The 21,068-nt window shown below is 42.6% G+C and overlaps 1 protein-coding gene across 1 annotated transcript; it reads right to left on the reverse strand.

Moving 5' to 3' along the window:
* Nucleotides 1-265: 265 nt before the first annotated feature.
* Nucleotides 266-19,303, reverse strand: slc35a1 (solute carrier family 35 member A1). Its single transcript, XM_080192786.1, has 8 exons — nt 19,124-19,303; nt 16,908-17,085; nt 15,154-15,313; nt 13,439-13,591; nt 10,132-10,198; nt 7,510-7,686; nt 3,970-4,104; nt 266-1,850 (listed from the first exon to the last, which is right to left on the reverse strand). The coding sequence occupies exons 1-8, from the start codon at nt 19,131-19,133 to the stop codon at nt 1,720-1,722; spliced, it is 1,011 nt and encodes a 336-aa protein (XP_080048912.1). The 5' UTR covers nt 19,134-19,303; the 3' UTR covers nt 266-1,719.
* Nucleotides 19,304-21,068: the final 1,765 nt, after the last annotated feature.

Consider the following 21,068-nt stretch of genomic DNA (forward strand, 5'->3'; position numbering starts at 1 on the left):
GCTTTTCATATTTCTTAATCTCTTGGGTTAGAAACAGTATGCCCATGAGTATTTTCACCGCCTTTTTCACAACAGCATTTCTTTAATGTACTTAATAAATTGGATTATAAAGAACTTCATGAATTAATTCCAACAATAAGAAAACATTTCTAGAAATGTAACTAGTATATAACTCTATGTAACTTTTTTTCTGTTCTGTAACCTTCAAACAGATTAATAGTTGCTGGGATGTTAGTTTCTGTAAAAATAACTAGCAACAGAGGAGTGAGAAGAAGCAGAATTTTATTTTGGTGAGTGTAAAGTACTGATTTGCCCAATTAGCGATTTTTAAACAGTTCTGCAGCTATTTCCCACAGGCAGTTCAAGGGATAACTGCACAGAATCAAGTGCAGAGTAAAAACAGTTTCAGGTTTGACAGGAAATACGTTGCGAAGAGAAACCTTTTTAGACAGTGGGTAGGATTTTATGGCCTCGTTAAACCCAAGATCAGAAAATCCCACCAAAAGTAAATGGACGTTTCCGTTGTCCACCCCTCGCCTGCTCTGATTCCATGGCAGGCAGGGCAGTAGAATTCCAGTAAATGAGCAGTTCTGATATGGAACGCACTGTCTAGCAGTGTGGTGGAGGCAGGTAAAATGAGACATTCAAGAGGGCATTAGATGGTTACTTGAATAGAAATAAGGTGCGGAGTATGGAGTAAAGGCAGGGAATGGCACTAAACCATGATGCTCATTTGGAGAGCCGGTGCAGATTCAATGGGCCAAATGGCATCCTTCTGCACCGTGATAATTCTGTGAACAGGATATTGTGTTCTTTTATTTTTGTCACCACCACAACAGGAGTTGCCAAATGCATGGAGTATCTCCCAATTCTAAAACCAATTATTATTTTCCATGTTATCCTGCAGTTTGCCAAGCAACTGCACGCAGATGAATTGAAGGGTTTTAAAGGTCAGGTGAAGTCATTTTGCTACTGGGCCAGTTTGGTATCCGGGATCAATGTTAACTTGGTTTTTGAGAACAATAAAAAAATGAAATTTAAATAATTAATCATGGTTTTGTATAAAATGCAAATTACAATACAAATGGGCAGTTTATACAAAAAAAAGGAAAAAGCATTCCACAAATTTGAGCCAAATCGAACTGTGAGTTTCTGGGTAGACTGCCCTGCTTTCAGATGCAAAGACAATAGCACGCAATTAAACTATCCAGTAGTAGGAAGAGAAAATTTATAGAGTACCACAGGACTTGTAAGGCAACCATCATTCCCAGATACCAATTGAAGAATAAACATTTTGAGTTAATCAGCAACTAAAAATATAGTAAACATGATGGCTGAAAAGCATGTGACTTTTAAATTTCATATGATTCCAGGAGTAATATCTGAAAAAAAAAAGCAAAGTCTGACAGTGAATTTTGGAATTGATTGATGATCAAATGTGACCCATCTGGGACACTGTTAACAGCACCTTCACAAAGTCTCTTATTTAAAAAAATCCTTCTTTATCAGTTTGATAAATAACTTGGGTATGTTCCTTGATTGCCACATGGCACAAAAACATTCACCTCGCTGAACACTAAGTGCAATAAAAATGCATCAATAATTTACAGATTTTTTTTGAACAGTCACACCTCTCCAAAAGCTGGGTCAAGAGAAGATGTGGATAAGGAGGTCTTTTAACTTTGTTCTTTTAATCTTTTCCGAATAAAACATTCATGATCACACATCTTCCTGTGGCTGTTTGGACTTCTCTGTTACAACCTGCTCAATAGTGGTTGTGTTCTGCTTTGGTAAACCATAATAGTATATCGAAATACAGACGAGAATGGATCCAGATATAAAGCTTAGAGCTGAAATTAAACAAAAAGAAAATAAAGCACTTTGCTTATATTAGAAAGAAATTGTCTAATTTTTGCCAATACGTTGTACAACATTTACATAAAATTCTTCTACAATTTGAATACCTTGCTCACAGTTTGTTCCCTCCAAATTGCTGAGGTATTTTGGGTGCTAAAGGTATATATCATCTTTCACTGTTCACTTGTTAGTGGAGATTGTAATATTTTAAGAACATAAGAACATAAGAAATAGGAGCAGGAGCAGGCCATCCGGCCCCTCGAGCCTGCCCCGCCATTCAATAAGATCATGGCTGATCTGTCGTGGCTCAGTTCCACTTTCCCGCCCTCTCCCCATAACCCTTAATCCCTTCTCTTATCAAAAACCCATCAACCCGCTTCTTAAAAATATTTAGCGAGGCAGCCTCCACCACTTCAACGGGCAGAGAATTCCAGAGATTCACCACCCTTTGAGTGAAGAAGTTCCTCCTCAACTCCGTTCTGAACCGCCCCCCCTTTATCTTGAGGCTGTGCCCCCTAGTCCTACTGTCTTTTTTGAGCGGGAAGAGTCTTTCCACCTCTATCCTATCCATCCCATTCATCATCTTATACGTCTCAATGAGATCTCCCCTCATTCTTCTAAACTCTAACGAGTACAAGCCCAGTTTATTCAGCCTCTCCTCATAGCTCAACCCCCTCAACTCCGGTATCAGCCTAGTAAACCTCCTCTGCACTCCCTCCAAGGCCAAAATATCCTTGCGCAGGTGCGGCGCCCAAAACTGCACACAGTACTCCAGCTGCGGCCTCACCAATGCCCTATACAGCTGCAGCAAGACCTCCCTACTTTTATATTCAATCCCCCTCGCTATGAAGGCCAGCATCCCATTCGCCTTCCTGACCACCTGCTGCACCTGCAGGCTGGGTTTTTGCGACTCATGCACAAGGACCCCGAGGTCCCTCTGCACCGTCGCCTGCTGCAGTTTTTCGCCACGTAAGTAATAGTCCTTCCTACCATTCTTCCTACCAAAGTGGACCACCTCACACTTGCCAACATTAAATTCCATTTGCCATTTCCTGGCCCATTCGCCCAGCCTATCTAGATCCTTCTGCAGACTCTCCACACCCTCCGCACAATTTGCCTTTCCCCCAATCTTGGTGTCATCAGCAAATTTCGACACCCTACACTCGGTTCCCTCCTCCAGATCATCTATATAAATGGTAAATAGCTGAGGCCCCAGCACCGACCCCTGGGGCACCCCACTAGTCACCAACCGCCAATCCGAATAGCACCCATTGACCCCCACTCTCTGCCTCCTATTTGACAACCAATCCTCTATCCACGCTAACACCCTACCCCCAACTCCATGTCCTCTGACCTTCTGCAGTAACCTCTTTTTGAAATAGTTTTTTTTAAAAATACTTTTGTCAAGATTGTACCAACACTTGAGAATTTTGGGAAAGACTATTGCTCAAGAGCATTTCATCTAACTGAGCACATGCTGACTCCTTATAATCAAGAGAAAGGGAATACTTGGTCACAAGTAACATGTTATAGAGGACCCTCTTGGTCTGGATGAAGAGAACAAGAGTCCAGGTAAATAACACCAGCTGCTGCTGGATAGACACAGGAGGATAAGATGGACTCCTGCCCCACTGCTGGTACAGCATATCTGTCCTCCTCCCGATCCCCTCCAACAGGGCCTCTCAGTTCCACAATGAGAACCTGTGCAGCCCCTTACTCGGTCCCTGAGCCATTCTGAAAGCTGTCACAATGTGTCAGCCAGTGCACTCCATCTTCAGTGTAAGTGGGTGCAACATATACTGTTCCACAAAAATTATATTTAATTTAATTCATAGGTGTCTGTTTTACTATGTTAATTTCAAGTTGGCTGGAGGTCATCAGAAACTGGGGCCAAAAGTGCTTGCTAAAGTAGATTTCCAAACAGGCATGTTGTAATAGCACACCACACCCATTTAGCAGCACCTGTTTGCATCCTTGAGCTGAAATAATCCCCAAAGTGCACAGATGCTGTGGTCCCGTAAACTCACCCGAGATACATAGCATATCATTACACTGATAAGGCATGATGTCATTCCAACAGTAAGAGCTAACATAATGAATGTTAATACTTACTTATCTGCAAGCCAAACAGCAACACGGATGCAACTGTGGAAATGACAATTGCTGCTGCAGCTGAAAATCCCTTCATGATGTTATCAGTGTATTTCACAACAACTGAAGTATACAGGCCTCCGAGACTCGCCAATGCTATGGAGATGAAAGAAAAGTTGTAAGTAATTGAAGCGACCATTGTTGCAACCTAAATCAGACCATCTTTACAGAATTTGAAGTCGATGTGCATGCAACCAACAAAGCTTAAATCTTTACCCATTTCAAACACACATAAAAGTTAAGAGGCCTTGCATTGAACCTGTAGTACTTATGCTGATGGTGCGCCCAAACGCACCAGGGCTTTTGCCCACTCACAATGATGCGACAGCAATATATGTACAAGTCACATGGCTTGGGAGGGAATCTCGAAGTGGTGACTGGCCCCAAAACCTTGACATTCCAGTCCAAACTGGTGGTGAAGGTCACTGAATGGATGATGTTGTTAAAGTAAGCTTACCAGTTGCTGCAGTGTATCCTATATAAGCAGCATGCAGTACAATGATGGACAGAGTGAAAACAGAATTCAGGAGCAAGTGCACAAACTCCCTACAAACAGTGACCCAAGGCCAGAATTGAACCTGGGTCCCTGGCACCGTAAGACAATAGTGCAAACCACTGCGCTGCCCAAAAAATTCTAACTTCAAAATCAGGAGTGAACAGAACAACTGCCCAATTAAAGGCACACTGGAATTCCATCAGTAAGAACAATCAGTTCTGAGCAAATATTTTACATACACAGTGAATGATTCCTTCACCATCATACTCTGCACAACCTGTATAATTGACAGCAATGCCATATCTGTGTGCACATTCAACATTATGTACCTGTTCACTAATGTGCCACTCAAGGAAAATATAGACATTTGCCCTGTGTCATAATACCATGGCAATCTAGATGGGCCACAATTGTCTGAATCAATAATGATTGCGAACTCAATAATTTGTGAACTCAATAAATTGCACAGTTGAATTCAGCTTTAATGATATTTATATGCTTATGTCGATAGTATTAACATTGTATCCCCTCTAGGCCCAGCTCTCTCGACATTTTTGTTGGTTTCCATGAGAAACGTGTCGATGGAAAGACACCTAACCTCCTACCCCTCTCAGATTTCCAATATGTAGATGATACATCTGCTGTATTTGAATCTGCAGTTGTATGTGAGAATTTCCTTACATGTCTGAATGTGCCCCATCACGCACTCAAATTTACCTCTGAAATGGAGCAATTTAACAAACCCCCTTCCTCAATGTACTAGTTGAGAAATCCGCCAGAGTGTCCTCAACTACCATCTGCTGCAAGCCCACCTTCATCGGTCAACATACACATTAGGATTTCTACAGATTCAACTTATCTGCAATCGTGTAAATAGGGCCTGAGCCATTGCAAGCTTGATGCCAAAATAGAGCTCATCAAAAGAATAGCTATCCCAATCAGATCAATGCTTGCTGTGTATTGTGCTCAAATTTGAATAACAGATGAAGTTCACCATTTCATATTGCTACAAACACAGCTGGTTGTTTCCCACTAACAGGATGCTGCTGTCAAACAAATAGATGTCCTTCCTACATCATAAATGTATAATGTGATGTATAAATTTCACTGCCAGCCATGATGCCAGATTCCAACAACTGAGAGGTCATATTATAAACAGCACATCCCATCAGTTGTTCACAATATGTAGAACTCTGATTGTACTTATAGAATCACAGAATCCCTACAGTACTGACGGAGACCATTCGGACCATTGCGCCTGCACCAAAAAAATCCCACCCAGGCTCTATCCCTATTAATCCTTCTGACACCAATGGTCTATTTAGCATGGCCAATCCACCTAACCTGCACATCTATCAACAGTGGGAGGAAACCAGAACACCCGGAGGAAACCCACAGATATGGGGACAGCATGCAAATGCCACACAGACCGGAGACTGGAATTAAATGTGGGTCCCTTGGCACCGAGAGGCAGCAGTGTTAACCACTGTGCCACCATACTCAACCAACCTAACCAATGTCGGATGTGATTCTGCAATTGGACAGCATTTGCTGAACAATCCTGAATGTGCCAAGAATTGCATTAAAAGCCAAGTTAAGATTGTGAGTTAGGCTCACAATGTTTACACTTCCCAGAAGCTACATGTATTCATATACAGGGACCCACATTCTGCAAGCAAAAGGTAAAGACAAAGACACAGCACCTTCATCAAAAAAAATGCGATCCCAATCAGATCATTGCTCGCCGTGTATCGTGCTCAAACTTAAATAACAGATGAAGTTCACCATTTCATATTGCTACTAGGAGGTAGCAACACAAGTGGTTGTTTCCCACTATCAGGATGCTGCTGTCGAACAAATAGATGTCCTTCCTACATCATAAATGTATAATGTGATATATAAATTTCACTGCCGGCCTGATGCCAGATTCCAACTGACAGGTCATATCAAACATCATTCTTGATCAATGAAAAATGACTTGCCAACAAGTCAGCATCTTTTTCTCAAGCAGTTTAAATTGTTGCTGCCTTTGAAATTTGGTGTTCTTGCTTCTGTCCTGATGAGTGCAAGACTAAGAACTTTGACAGCATTGTTCTTTTTTTCAGCAATACTAGAATTCCATGTCTCAAAATACAAGAACATTCTTTGTTTATTTATAGCCTTATCTATTTGCATTATCATCTTTAAAGAATTGTATCTGTACAACAACTGCTCCACTATGGCATTTAAAATCTTTCCATTTAAGGCCATTTCCTTTTCTCAATGTAATTCTTTATATTTTTCTACATTAAATTACATCTAGGGTGGCACGGTGACACAGTGATTAGGACTGCTGCCTCACAGCACCAGGGACCTGGATTCAATTCCCGGCTTGGGTCACTGTGTGTGGATTTTGCATGTTCTCCCCACGTCTGCACAGGTTTCCTCCAGGTGCTCTCGTTTCCTCCCACAGTCAGAAAGACATGCTGGTTAGGTGCACTGACCCGAAGAGGTGCTGGAGTGTGGGGACTAAGGGAATTTCACAGTAACTTCATTGCACTGTTAGTGTAAGCCATGTGACTAATAAATAAACTTTACATCTTTTATTTAGCGCACCTATGTATACTTAGCTAACAGTCCTCTACAATTTTGCTTTAATTTTCCTAAATGGGCATTGGCTACATCTCTGTCGACTTTCACCTTAATCTTCGCAAGGTCCCTCAGCTATAATTACAAAGCTTTCTATCTGGTTGATCAGTTATTATGGCAAAGCAGAGATTGCATCCTGTCAATGGAATATAAAAAAGGCAGGGAATGTGACAGACAAAAGGATACAAAATACTAAAAAACAAAAAACGCCTTGGACCATTTAGGAAATTTAAGTTTACTCTGCAAATGGTTTTTCATTTATTCAGCAGACACAGAGCATTTCATGTCTATAATTTTCAGATTCAAGATTTTATCATTTACATTAGAATAATTACATGTATAAATGCCCACATTTCTATGAATATAATGGTACTCACATACAACAAACCAGACCCAGAGGGTGTATCCGTAGAAAAAGCCCTTCTCCATCACGTGGGCACCATCAGTCACATAAACTCCAACTGCAGTTACCACAATGCCAGAGATATACATCTGTATGTTCCGCACCCACAGAGAAGTGTCTGAACTTTTCAAAACCTTCTCAAAGTAAACACCTACAATTGAGAAAAATGAAATGGAAACTGTGCTTTCATTCCATGTTGTTCAGTCAATGTTGGACTCACATTAACCCACCAGATCAGTTAGCAAGCAGCTAAACTTCCTCTTACACTTTTGCTTTTATCTTGGGGTAACATGGCATGCATCCAGAGCTCCAGCTTAAGATCAGCAATTTTGCCACATCTTGCAAGATAACAGGCTTAAAACTGCAATCTACTCTCTGTGCACATTATGCCCTGTTGTCCAGCCAATTAAATGTCATTAACTACTTTCAGCAATTCCTCAGTCCTGCCAAATCACTAACTTTTGAAAGACTTTCAGTTCCTGCGTCACGGCTATTTTCAATTTCTATTGTTGCAAAGTCTTTTAAAGAATTACTACATTGCTTTAGGCTGTGTTCTATATGTTGCGATGCACAAAGTCTCCAGGTGAAGATTGATCCATTTAGTCTCAGCTAGTTATGTTAATATTCAATCTTCACAGTTCTTTGACGAAAGGTCATCAACCTGAAATGCTAACTTTGTTTCTCTTATCAAAGACACTGCTTGACTACCAAGTATTTCCAATATTTCTGGTTTTATTTCATATTTCCAACAACTGCAGTACTTTGCTTTCATACATAACCTTTCATGCTTATTTGTTTGTGCTTTTGAGAAATTTCATTCAGGGAACTTTCTGCCCTTTCTCATGTTGCAAGACATTTTCCAGAGACATTTACCATTACTTTATTATGCCCCTCTTTTGTATTATAAAAATCATTGCTCCTGCAACAGACAAGCAATTTATGTCAACATTACTTGCATTGAAGCTACCTTGGCCAGATTTAAGTTCACTACAAAATACCTCTGGGTGAACATTTCAGAATTATTTTGCAACAACACACCCTATCAAAATATTTCCATAACTTAAATTACACATTCTGCTATCCAATACATAACATTTTAGTATTACTTTAGCAAAGGGTAATTATCGTGCATCCTTGTATAGATAGGCTTCAATTTACACTTGTGGAAGGAACTCATGAAATTGAGTGCAAATTATGGGTCTGGTTAGGAGATTGGTTGAGTGTCAGGGGACAAGAGCAGGGACTGGGGGCAAGTACTCTAACTGGCAGGATGTGACTTGTGACGTCCCGCAGATTTGCGTGGTGCAGCCTTGACCATTCAGTATTGATTAATGACTTAGACGACAGCATAGAAAGCCAAAGTTGTCCCAAGACACTGATAATCAGTGTAGAGGGGAACATCCTACTAGAAAGGGATATTAATTGATGAGGTGAATAGGCAAGAACTCTGACAAACATATTTCAATAAAGGCACAGGTGAGGACCTAAAGAAGGAGCAAGTCAAAATGATCAAAATCTAGAAAGCAGCAGTCAGATATACAGAGATCATTAAAAAGTCATGGGCAAATAAAGCAAGTAATTAACAATGCTGGCTTTTGAATCAGAGCACTAGAATAGAGGAGTCAGAAGTCTTGCTACAAGGACACAAAGCCCTATTTGGATTGCATCTGTAACACTGTTCAGTTCTAAGCACCATACTTAAGGACAGATGCGCTGGCATTTCAAGGAATGCAGTGTAGGTTTTCTGGAATGATACCTAAAATCGAAGAGTTAAATTATAAAGGAGACGTTACATAAAATGGGATTGTATTTCTGGGAATATAGAAGATTAAAGAGTGATTTGATTTCTAATCAAGAGCTAATACGACAATGCAAAATGTACAAGAAACTTCTATGGCATGGGATTAGAAATGGTTGCGAGCTTCAACTTTTTAAGTGTTCAGATCACCAACAACCTGTCCTGGTCCCTCCATTCGGACCCTATAGCGAAGTAAGTCCACCAATACCCCTACTTTCTCAGGAGACTAAGGAAATTTGGCACTTCTGCTACAACTATCACCAACTTTTACAGATGAACCACAGAACGCATTCTTTTTGGTTGCGTCACAGCTTGGCTTCTGCTCTATCCAAGACCGCAAGAAACTACAAAGGGTCGTGAAGCCAAGTCCGACACGCAAACCAGCCTCCTATCCATTGATATGGTCTACACATCCCGCTGCCTCAGAAAAGCAGCCAGCATAATCAAGGACCCGGACATTCTCTCTTTCATATCTTTTTCCGGATGGAAAAAGACGATCTGAGATCACATACCCAACTGACTCAAGAACAGCTTCTTCCCTGCTGCTGTCAGACTTTTGAATGGATCTACCCTGCATTAAGTTGATCTTTCTCTGCACCCTAGCAATGACTGTAATACTACATTTGGCACTCTCTCCTTTCCTTCCTTATGTACAGTATGCTTTATCTGTACAGCACAAGAAACAATACTTCGCACTGTATACAAACACTTGACAATAATAAATCAAATCAAAGGGATTATCTTATTCAAATGGGAAGGAGATGGTGTTATGTTAAAAATTAGGTTGCATCTACTTACCTGCAAATCCAGAACACAATACTGCAACGGCTATGGCAACAAATCCCAAAAATGGATTCTGTTCAACCTGCAACATAAGTAAACACGCTATGAAGACTGACTTCCTTATTGTACATGAATAATAGAATGCTCTTTCATGAATCAGATCAGCTGAATCATAGGATCCACTGGATCCCTACAATGCAGGAGGGAGCCATTCCGACCATTGAGACTGCACTAACAACAATCCCACCCAGGCCTTATTCCCGTAAGCCCAAATATTTTACCTATTAATTCCCCTGACACTAAGGGGCAATTTAGCATGGCCAATCAACCTAACCTGCACGTAGCTTTGAACTGTGGGAGGAAACTGGAGCACCTGGAGGAAACCCAGGCAGACATGGGGAGAATGTGCAAAACTCAACACAGATTAGTGGACCCAAGCTGGAATTGAATCCGGGTCCCTGGCGCTGCGAGGCAACAGTGGTGACCACTGTACCACCATGCCGCCCTTTTTTTGGGGTACTGAGTACATTTGCAAAATTAGTTTGACTTTTGCAGGGGAAAAAAAAAATCCAAAAAGAAACTTCACAATTATCTGAAGTCTCCTTCTTTTGCTCATTTTTCTTAACTACCTTCCATCAGTGAAAGTGAAAATGCAGAACAACAGCTCATAACTGGACCCACTCAATTCAAATCAATACAAGTTATTGCATAATATCACAGTGCTGAACTCTTCCCCACATCGGTGAGTTATCTTACTTGACTTTAAACATGATTACTTCTAACTGCCCGCCAAATTGTTCACTTCTGCACCTTCGACACTAGATTGCCTCACAGCACTCTTAAAATACTGACAGATTCTAGATTTTACCTTCCTCTTTTCCCAGCTGGAAGGGAAGGTTTCCAGAAATAGGCTGCTGGGCACCTGATAGCAACAACTCCCAATATAGTGGGTAGGAGGAGTTTAATGATTACCGAGACATAGCTAAGCAGTAAAACATCAAAGTTAGATCAAATAGCATCTTATCTATCAACTCCCTCAAATAATTTTCCTTCCATTTCCACGAATACTCTATACTCCAAAAACACCCCAAAACATTTCTGTGGGAAAACAAAAATGGTGCTAGAAAATGTCAACATGTAGCACCACTCCCTTCCCAAGAGCAGAGATGTGTGCTAACGTAGATTTTCAGAAATACTAGCATGCTTTCAGTATCTCATTCAATTGGCAATTCATCCTATGAATAACATAAAGAACAAAACAAAGAACAAAAACAGCCCGGGAAACAGGCCCTTCGGCCCAACGAGCCTGCGCCGCCATTTTAACACTACCAGTCCCCCCTCCACCCATGACCCTCATCTATTGTTTATGGCATTCCATATTGAGGGAAACTAATTTAGGGACAATTTATTACCTCCAATCAGCCTAATAGCACATCTTTGGGGTGTGGGAGGAAACCGGAGCACCCAGAGAAAACCCACGCAAGCACGGGGAGAATGTGCAAACTCCCACAGACACCGGCCCAAATCCATGTGTCCGCACAGCAAACAGTGATAGTCACTGAGCTGTCGTGTTGCCCAGCATCTGGTCCAGTTTAAGCACACACTAATGACATGAAGCACTCAGCCACTCTCGAACATTCAAGAGCAGCCCTAGTACGACCCATTGTGTGTATGCCTCTCATTGGGCAACAAGGCAGACCGACTTAAAACCTGTGAATTAAAAGAGAAAAACATTAGTATCATACCACATCCTTTTACATTACCAGGGACGTCCCAACGCTAATGAACCTTATTTAAAACAATCTCCAGCCCACTCACGTGCCTGTTACTCTTAAACAACTCCAGCGTGCCTGCCTCCACCACCTTACTTGGCAGAACATTCCATACCCCCACTACCCTGTGTGAAAAACCTCCCTCTAATATCCGTGTTATACCTCTCCCCCCTCACCCTAAGCCTGTGGCCCCTCGTACTGTGCGTCTCTAACATAGGAAATAGCTTACCTCTGTTTACTCTGTCTATACCCTTCATAGTCTTATATACCTCTATTAGATCCCGCCTCAGTCGCCGTCTTTCAAGGGAAAAGAGCCCCAATTTGCTCAATCTTTCCTCATAACCCAGTCCTTCCATACCAGGCAACATCCTGGTAAACTTCCTCTGCACTCTCTCCAGTTTCCACGTCGTTCCGGTAGTAAGGCGACCAGAACTGGATGCAGTACTCTAAACGTGGCCTAACCAACGTTCTATACAACTGCAACATTAGACTCCAGCTCTTATACTCTATACCCCTTCCTATAAAGGCTAACATACCATAGGCTTTCTTCACAACCTTCTCCATTTGTACTACCACCTTCAAAGACTTGTGCTCTTGCACCCCCAGGTCCCGCTGCATTTCTATACTCGTTATAGACTTACCCTTTATCATATAACTCCCCCATTCTCAAGTTTTGCCTTCACCCAGTATCTACATACCCGCAGCAATGGTCAGTGGCTATTACTCCACTCATTATGGCAAAAGGAGATGCTAAGCATCATTGAGTAAATCATGTACATCACAGAATCCCTACAGGTCCAGAGGCCACCATTCCGCCCACTGAGTCTGCACTGACTTTTCAACGGAGCATCCCACCCAAGCCCTATGCCCATAGCTCCACATATTTACCCCTCTAATCCCCTTAACCTACATATCTTAAGACACTATAAGAGATAATTTAGCATGGCCAATCCATCCAACCTGCACATCTTTCAGTCTGTGGTAGGAAACCCCAGACACGGGGAGAATGTGCAGACTCTGCACAGTCATGCAAAGCCAGAATTGAGCCCAGATCCCTGGCATTGAGGCAGCAGTGCTAACCATTGTGCCACTGTGCTGTGTCAATGCTGCAGCGGCACATTAAGCTGGCTTGTAACAAACAAGCGGAGACCTTAACTGTCTTGAGCAAGAATGCCACAGATTGGAGCAGAAAACTTGCATTCTGTCAAGAGAATAATAAAAAAAAGCATAAGGCTAGACTATCTGCCTAACCAGTCCACGGCGGCATTTACACTCCATACAATTTCTCAGAGGGAATCTGTGGAATTCTTTACCTCAGAAGGCTGTAGAAGCTGGGTGGTTACGTACATTCAAAGCTGAGATGGACAGATTTTTAATCAGTAAGGGGATCCAGCGTTACAGGGGTAAGGCAGGGAAGTAGAGTTGAGGATTATCACATCAGATCAGTCACGGTCTCAGTGAATGACAAAGCAGATTCGAAGGGCCAAATGGCTTACTTCTGATTCTACGTCTTATAGTTTAAGCCATCTCCCAAACTTACAATTACTTACTTGCACTTTTGTAGTTTCTACAGGCTTCCATTGGACTAACGTTACCCCAGCACACAGCATAAAGACCGAGATCCACTGCAGCTTGCTGAGTGAGCGGTTCAGCATCAGGACTGTGCACAAAGCTGTGGTAGGGATCTTTAATTGGTACGTCACCTTAAAAGAAAATACAAATATCATTAGAAGCAAAGTTTAACTCTTTCCTTTCCAGATTTTCCAGCTGGACCAATGGTGTGCTAAATTATTTTGGTGATTAGCGAAGCTAACTTTTTTTAAAAGAGACTATCAACCTCATCGATAATTGATCAATTGTTAACTGATAAGTTTATAAGCTCCATATTACTTTAAAAGTTTTTACTCCATTCTTAAAGTTACAAAGCCAGTGCACAGAGTGGACTGAGCAAGCCCAAATCCATCTGATCACTTGCTCCAAAAGCCAAATTCAAAACTAAATCCAATTCACCGTCCCCACAAGAGAGAGAAAAACATCCAAGCTGATACGAAAAGACACTGAAGCCCACCTCGGGCTTGATCTGATGCATGATCTTAATTAAAAGGCCGAGAAAGGGCTCTGGTCTCAAAATATACCCGATGGGTCCAGTACATCTCTGATCCAAGTGGCTGGCTGGCACCAAAGACTCGACTCCTCACTCAGGCAGAATTACAGAGGCATGAGTGACCCCCTCAACATCTATCACAAGTATCGATTGCCACATATGCCCCTTGACAGCAAGTTAGCCTTCTTGACAGCCAAGACAGGCACAGTTTTCATTTCAAATCACTACACATTAGCAAAGTTTATTTATTAGTCACAAATAGGCTTACATTAACACTGCAATGAAGTTACTGTAAAAATGCCCTAGTTGTCACACTCTGGCGCCTGTTCGAGTACACTGGGGGAGAATTTAGCATGGCCAATGCATCTAAACTGCACATTATACTTTAAGCAACGTTGCCAGACAGAAGTCAGGAGCAACATGCCTTAGCTGATTTCCTCTGGGAGCCAAGGCCAACTGCAGCACCCTGGCTGAGTTTGGTTTGCAACTATTCTATTAAACTCTCCTTTCTCAGATTGAGATGCCGTCAGTGAAAGATGCTCTTAATTCCACAAAGCATGTTTTAGAGCTCTGCTATGCCATCACATGGTAGTGAGCACAGGGCAGACACTTCTTTGCAGAGTGGAAAAAAAAAGAGATAGTAGTCCACTTCTCAGGCTATTACGCATCTCTGAACAGCCACCTCAAGAACCAAATTCAGAATACCTACTATTCAATAACTATGGATCATGGACATTTATAACACAGTGAGGCCATTTGGTCCAATGCATTCACGTCATTTCTTTGACAGAGCTATCTCAGTTGCAGTTTTCTGTTCCTTCCCCGTAACCATTTATATTTTTCAATGCATTAAATAGTAATGAAGTAAAAACAGAAAATGCCAGAAAAACTCAGCTGGTCTGGTAGCATCTGTGGAGAGAGTTAAACACAGAATTACTATTTTGACATTTCTCTCTCCACAGATGCTACCAGTCAGGCTGAGTTTTTCTAGCACTTTCCATTTTCACTTTAGCATCCGCAGCTTTTTGCTTCTATTAAATGGTAATGAATCAAATTTTTATAAACGAAATGTCACACATACACCGCAGAGTAAGAAAAGATCATTTGATAAAGACTTCATGTTCAGACTGAATACCTGGAGCATATCTAGATATTCTTTACCTGATACACTGCTGCATCCAGATTGCTAAGTGCCACAAAAGCCATATTGTTCTGAACAGCGTATACGAGAGATGGGATACTGAGCTTCAGCAATTCTTTGGGACTCCTGATTATATGCTCATGCAATGTTGACAGCATCCTCCTCAAGCTCCCAGTGTCCCTTAGGGGAAAAAGAAATGGAAGATATGCAGCCTATTAAATCATCATGCAAGTAATGATAAATGCTGGCAGAGGCTGCCTGATTCCTTCACATCTGGGGAAGTGCTCTGCTAAACCCCTGTACCCCTTTTCAAGAGGCCAGTCCCAAAGCGTTGAAAAGCATGCACTCTTACATGAGTGGACACCCACATAGCACAAGACAGTGGAAGAAACGGTCCATATTTGCTCAGTTGAACTGTAAACACAGAGGCCCATTTTTCGGGTCCCCCCCCCCGGGCCTATTGTTGAAAGGTTGACAGTGCAGGTGTCAACACAATGGAGGTGGCTCAGGAGAGTGGTCAACACATAGACCCCATTAATAAAAGCAGACATTTGCAGACAAAGACATTTTCCTTCAAGCAGCCCAGCAACAGCCTCTTCCTCCTGCTGCACAAACAACCCACAAGACCTTCCTCTCCACTCTGGTGCAACTTCCACTGGTAGCTAATTCCTACTGACATTCAGGAAAGATGGAACATAAGGACTAGGAGCAGGAGTAGACCATCTGACCCCTCGAGCCTGCTTGGCCATTCAATAAGATCATGGCTGATCTTTCTGTGGACTCAGCTCCACTTACCCCACCCCCTCACCATAGCCTTTAATTCCTTCATTGTTCAAAAATGTATCTATCCTTGCCTTAAAAACATTCAATGAGGTAGCGTCAACTGCTTCACTAGGCAGGGGATTCCACAGATTCACAACCCTTTGTGTGCAGAAGTTCCTCCTCAACTCCGTCCCAATTCTATTCCCCCATGCCCCTAGCTCTAATTTCACTGCCAGTGGAAACAACTTCCCTGCTTCAATCTTATCTATTCCCTTCATAATCTTGTACGTTTCTATAAAATCTCCCCTCGTTCTTCTGAAGTCCAATGAGTATAGCCCCAGTCTACTCAGTCCCTCCTCATAAGCCAATCCCCTCCACTCCAGAATCAATCTAGTGAATCTCCTCTGCACCCCCTCCAGTGACAGTGCATCCTTTCTCAAGTAACGAGACCAAAACTGTACACACCACAGAGAAGCCTCAAGCTGCTAGAGTTATCCATTCAAACTGAAAATACTGGCCACTGTGCTCAGGTATATGTTAGACAAGGAACTTGTACATAAAATCATACGCTGCACCTGCCTGATGCCCCACTTGCTGCAATCACCAATGCTTTCAGCATTTTGACCCAAGACTGAAAACTCAGTTTGTGAAATCTTCCTTATGTTAAAAACCAGCAACATTTGCTTATGCCGCAACAGGTCACAGTAATTTACAGTATGTGAAGTATTGAGATTCTTCATGGGGTTATGAGTATTATATAAATGGGAATCTTTATGTTTCCATGCAACCACCACCTACTCAAGGCAATTTAGGGATGAGCAATACACCCATGTGCCCATTACGGAAATCACAATACAAAACAGGTCTAGCATAATGTTTACTATGATAGGGAAATATTCTACACACTGAGATGCAACAAAATCAATACTTATCTTCCTACTTACAAAATCAGTTTTAAAATACAATACATGCTTTTCCAAGTCTGAGCTAAAATGATAGATTTCACACATACCTTGCTAACATACCTAAACTCAAAATTAGTTTGATGACTTCAGTGATGCACACAGCAGTGGTTGCAAAATACATCTCCGTTAAGACTGTCCTCGTGTACCGCAATGCCACAGTGTAAGTGGCAGCCACAAGTGTCATTACTGTCAAGCAGTACAGTTTAAATAGTAGGCTGGCATTCTCTGAAAGAAAAAGTAAAAATGTGTCTTGCCGTAGGAAAGAGACAGAAAAATACCTGCAGGACCGCAAAAATAGACGTGACATGGAAAACCATTCAAACAAAACCAGCTCATTCACTGTGACACCGACAGCACCCAATGTTTTCAAATAATTAGTTCTACAGTCTCCCCTGCCTTACCCTTCCACACTGCAAACATTCTTTTCCCAAGTTTACTTCTTGCTTTTCTTTCACAACCATCCCGCTTTAGATCCCATCTTCACACTTTTCATAAGGCCAAAACACTCAAGTTTTTTTTTGCTCCCAGAGTTTCTCCAACATTTTAATCAGAGTTTCTCCAACTTGCTCTTTTTTCTAAGACCATAAGACATACGAGCAGGATTAGGCCACTTAGCTCACTGGGTCCACTCCACCATTCCTCACTTCCATTCTCCTGCCTTTTCCCTATAATTCCTAATCAAGAACCTATCTCTATCTTAAAAGACATTCAATGATGAATGGGATGGATAGCATAGAGGTGGAGAGACTCTTCCCGCTCAAAAAAGACAGTAGGACTAGGGGGCACAGCCTCAAGATGAAAGGGGGGCGGTTTAGAACGGAGTTGAGGAGGAACTTCTTCACTCAAAGGGTGGTGAATCTCTGGAATTCTCTGCCCGTTGAAGTGGTGGAGGCTGCCTTGCTAAATATTTTTAAGACGCGGGTTGATGGGTTTTTGATAAGAGAGGGGATTAAGGGTTATGGGGAGAAAGCGGGAAAGTGGAACTGAGCAGCGACAGATCAGCCATGATCTTATTGAATGGCGGGGCAGGCTCGAAGGGCTAGATGGCCTACTCCTGCTCCTATTTCTTATGTTCTTATGTTCTCCACAGCCTTCTGCAGCAAAGATTCACCACTCTCTGGCTGAAGAAGTTCCTCCTCATCTCTGTGTAAAGCAACTGGAATGGAAACCGAGTGTCTTGAGGCAATTTACCGAGTGAAAGGCACCAGGTAAATGGAAGTTCCAGTTGGCATTGCTGCTGCTCCACAGAGGCTGAACATGTTGAGCATTAATGAAGGGCAGCAATGTGGCTCTTGCTGGACTAGTAGGCCGGAAAGACAGGCTCAAACCCCACAACAGCTTGAAAATGATTTTGAAAAACAAAACATCAAATGTTTTAATAAAGAAAACCAGTATTATTAAAAAAGTGAGCATGAAACTGCTGGAATGTTGTGAAAACCCAACTAAAGGAATGTGCCTAAAAACCCAACTAAGGGAATCTGCCATCTTTACCCACACAGCCTAGTCTCTCTGGACTTCAGTCCCATTAAAGGGACTTAAAACTGGACCTACCGTAATTTAAGCTGATCTTTCCGCACACCCTAGCTGTGACTGTAACACTATAATTCTGCACCCGCCCCGCTTCCCTTCTCCCGTGTACTCCATGAACGCTATGGTTTTGTCTGTACAGTGCGCAATAAACAATACTTTTCACTGTATCCCAATCAATACATGGGACAATAACAAATCAATTCCAATTAAGGTGCCATTTAAATACTTCTTGTTGTCTCACACCAAACTATTTCAGCAACAAACAGGAAACTTTTCCAATATTCCAAGAATAAATATTTGAAAATCTCAGCGGCTTTGAGCTCTGCTTCATAGTCAATGCAAAGGAACAGCCTAATGATACAAGACAATCTTATTTAGCATCCCCAAAGGGGAAGGTGAGTATTTTTCTTCATTGGGGGCTCAGCTCAACGCTGTTTAAAAATCAATTTGGGGGAAAAATATCCAGCCAGCTTTACGGACACGCAGTTAAGTGGGCATCGTATCGGCGTTCAAATGTACCGGTCCCTCCATACTAAACGGAACAAAACGCAGGGCTGTATACAACAATACCGCTTGCATGGCAACGGCCGGAACCGTATACCTTTGTTTTGGGATGCGGCGTGAAGGAATCGCCCCCAAATTAACTATAAAGTAAATTCAATCAGCAGTCATCTCGATCCACTAACGCACAAAATAACTCAAAGTGCACCGACAGCCTGACACGCCCGCTTACCGGTGGCCATCTTCCTGGTCAAAGTTGGCTGCAGGTTGTTGTGCTGCGCTCGGTGCTGGAGCTACTGCTGCCCCCTTGCTCGCCGACTCTCTCAGCGCTGCTTCCCACGACGGTCCTCGGATGGAACCAGGCCCCGGCCCAGGGACAACCAGAAGGAACCCCCCACACTCCGGGCCACGTTCCAAAAAAGAACGCGCGCGCAGGCATAGGCACGCAGCCCCGCCCCCTCCCACCCGCCTGACCAACACGGCGGAGGCAGCATCTTACAGTGCAGAGAGAGAGAGGCCATTTGGCTAATGGAGCCTGCACTACAATAATCCAACCTAGGCCTTCTTTCCCCCTCCATGTATTTACCATGCTAATCCCCCTAACCTACACATTGAATCCCTATAGTGCAGGAGGAAGCTATTCGGCCCATCAAGTCTGCACTGACCACAATCCCACCCAGGCCCTATTCCCATAACCCATGAATTTACCCTGCTAATCCTCTGACACTTGGGTCAATTTAGCATGGTAAGAAATCTGACAACACCAGGTGAAGTCCAACCAATTTATTTGATAGTAAACTCACAAGCTTTCAGGGTTTCTCCCTTCGTCAGGTGAAGGGAGAGTTCTGGCCTCAGACAGAGCAACTAACAGCACAGACATATGCTCTGTCTGAGGCCAGAACTCTCCATTCACCTGACGAAGGGAGAAACCCCGAAAGCTTGTGAGTTTACTGTCAAATAAATGGGTTGGACTTAACCTGGTGTTGTCAGATTTCTTACTGTGTTTACCCCAGTCCAACACCAGCATCCCCACATCAATTTAGCAATTTAGGCCAGTCCAACTAACCTGCACATCGTTATGGACTGTGAGAAGAAATTGGAGAGGAAACCCAAGCAGACATGGGGAGAATGTGCAGACTCTGCACAGTCTACCCAAGGCCAGAATCGAACCCCGGTCCCTGGCACTGTGAGGCAGCTGTGCTAGCCACTATAACACCATACCACCCAATCAGTACAATCATTATTTACCAGTGCCAATTAGTCTGTTTTGAGGATTTGTTTGCAGGCAGAAAGCCAACAGATCATTCAAGGTGGCATTCCATTGTCTCTCCTCTGCCCCACTGCGGAGCACTTGCAACATTCAATCTTCTCCTTGCCCACCCTGACCACCATGGAGCCACAAATAATATTAATCATTTTGGTACATCTTCTATCTGCATATACAGCAGCACCCACCTCTGACAGGACATCACTGGGGGCGGAGGATGGAGTGAGGGGGCTTGTGGAGGATGGTTTAAAAATTAACTTGGGGAGACGGGGGTACATGGGTACCAGGATGATTTCCAAATTAGGTTTAAAGTGAAAGTATGTCATGTAAAGACAGAAAGTGCTTCACAACCTCAGCGGATTTCCAGTGCAGACTTGATGGGCCAAATGGCCTCCTTCTGCACTATAGAGATTCTATGATTTTATGGTTTGGGAATTTGAACTGAAGAACAATAATCCAGAAATTTAAATTCCTCCGAATGTCTGGTTTCCTTTTCAGCCTAAAGATGTACACGTTAGGTTGATTGGCCATGCTAAATTGACCCTAATGTCACGGGATTAGCAGGGTAAATATGTGGGGTTATGGGAATACAGCCTAGGTGGGATTGTGGTCAGTGAAGACTTGATGGGCCAAATGGCCTCCTGCACTGTAAGGATTCTCTGATCTGGCAGCATCCGTGGAGAGAGAAACTGAGTTAATGTTTCGCATGTAAGATGACTCCTCTTTGGCACACATGATGTGAAGAAATCTGTCGTTTGCACAACCCGTTGTTATCTGTAGTTGGTTTGTCAAATGCTTTCTAGTCTCAGCTTGTTTTATTGACTGTTCAGAGAAACTAAGATTCCAGGTTTCTTCAAATGAGTGTAATTAAGAATTTTCAGAATCAGAGCTACTCCAGAAGCATTTAAAA

The sequence above is a fragment of the Carcharhinus amblyrhynchos genome, chromosome 7 (assembly GCF_965287045.1).
Source record: "Carcharhinus amblyrhynchos chromosome 7, sCarAmb.v2.hapA, whole genome shotgun sequence".
Classification (NCBI taxonomy): Eukaryota; Metazoa; Chordata; class Chondrichthyes; order Carcharhiniformes; family Carcharhinidae; genus Carcharhinus; species Carcharhinus amblyrhynchos.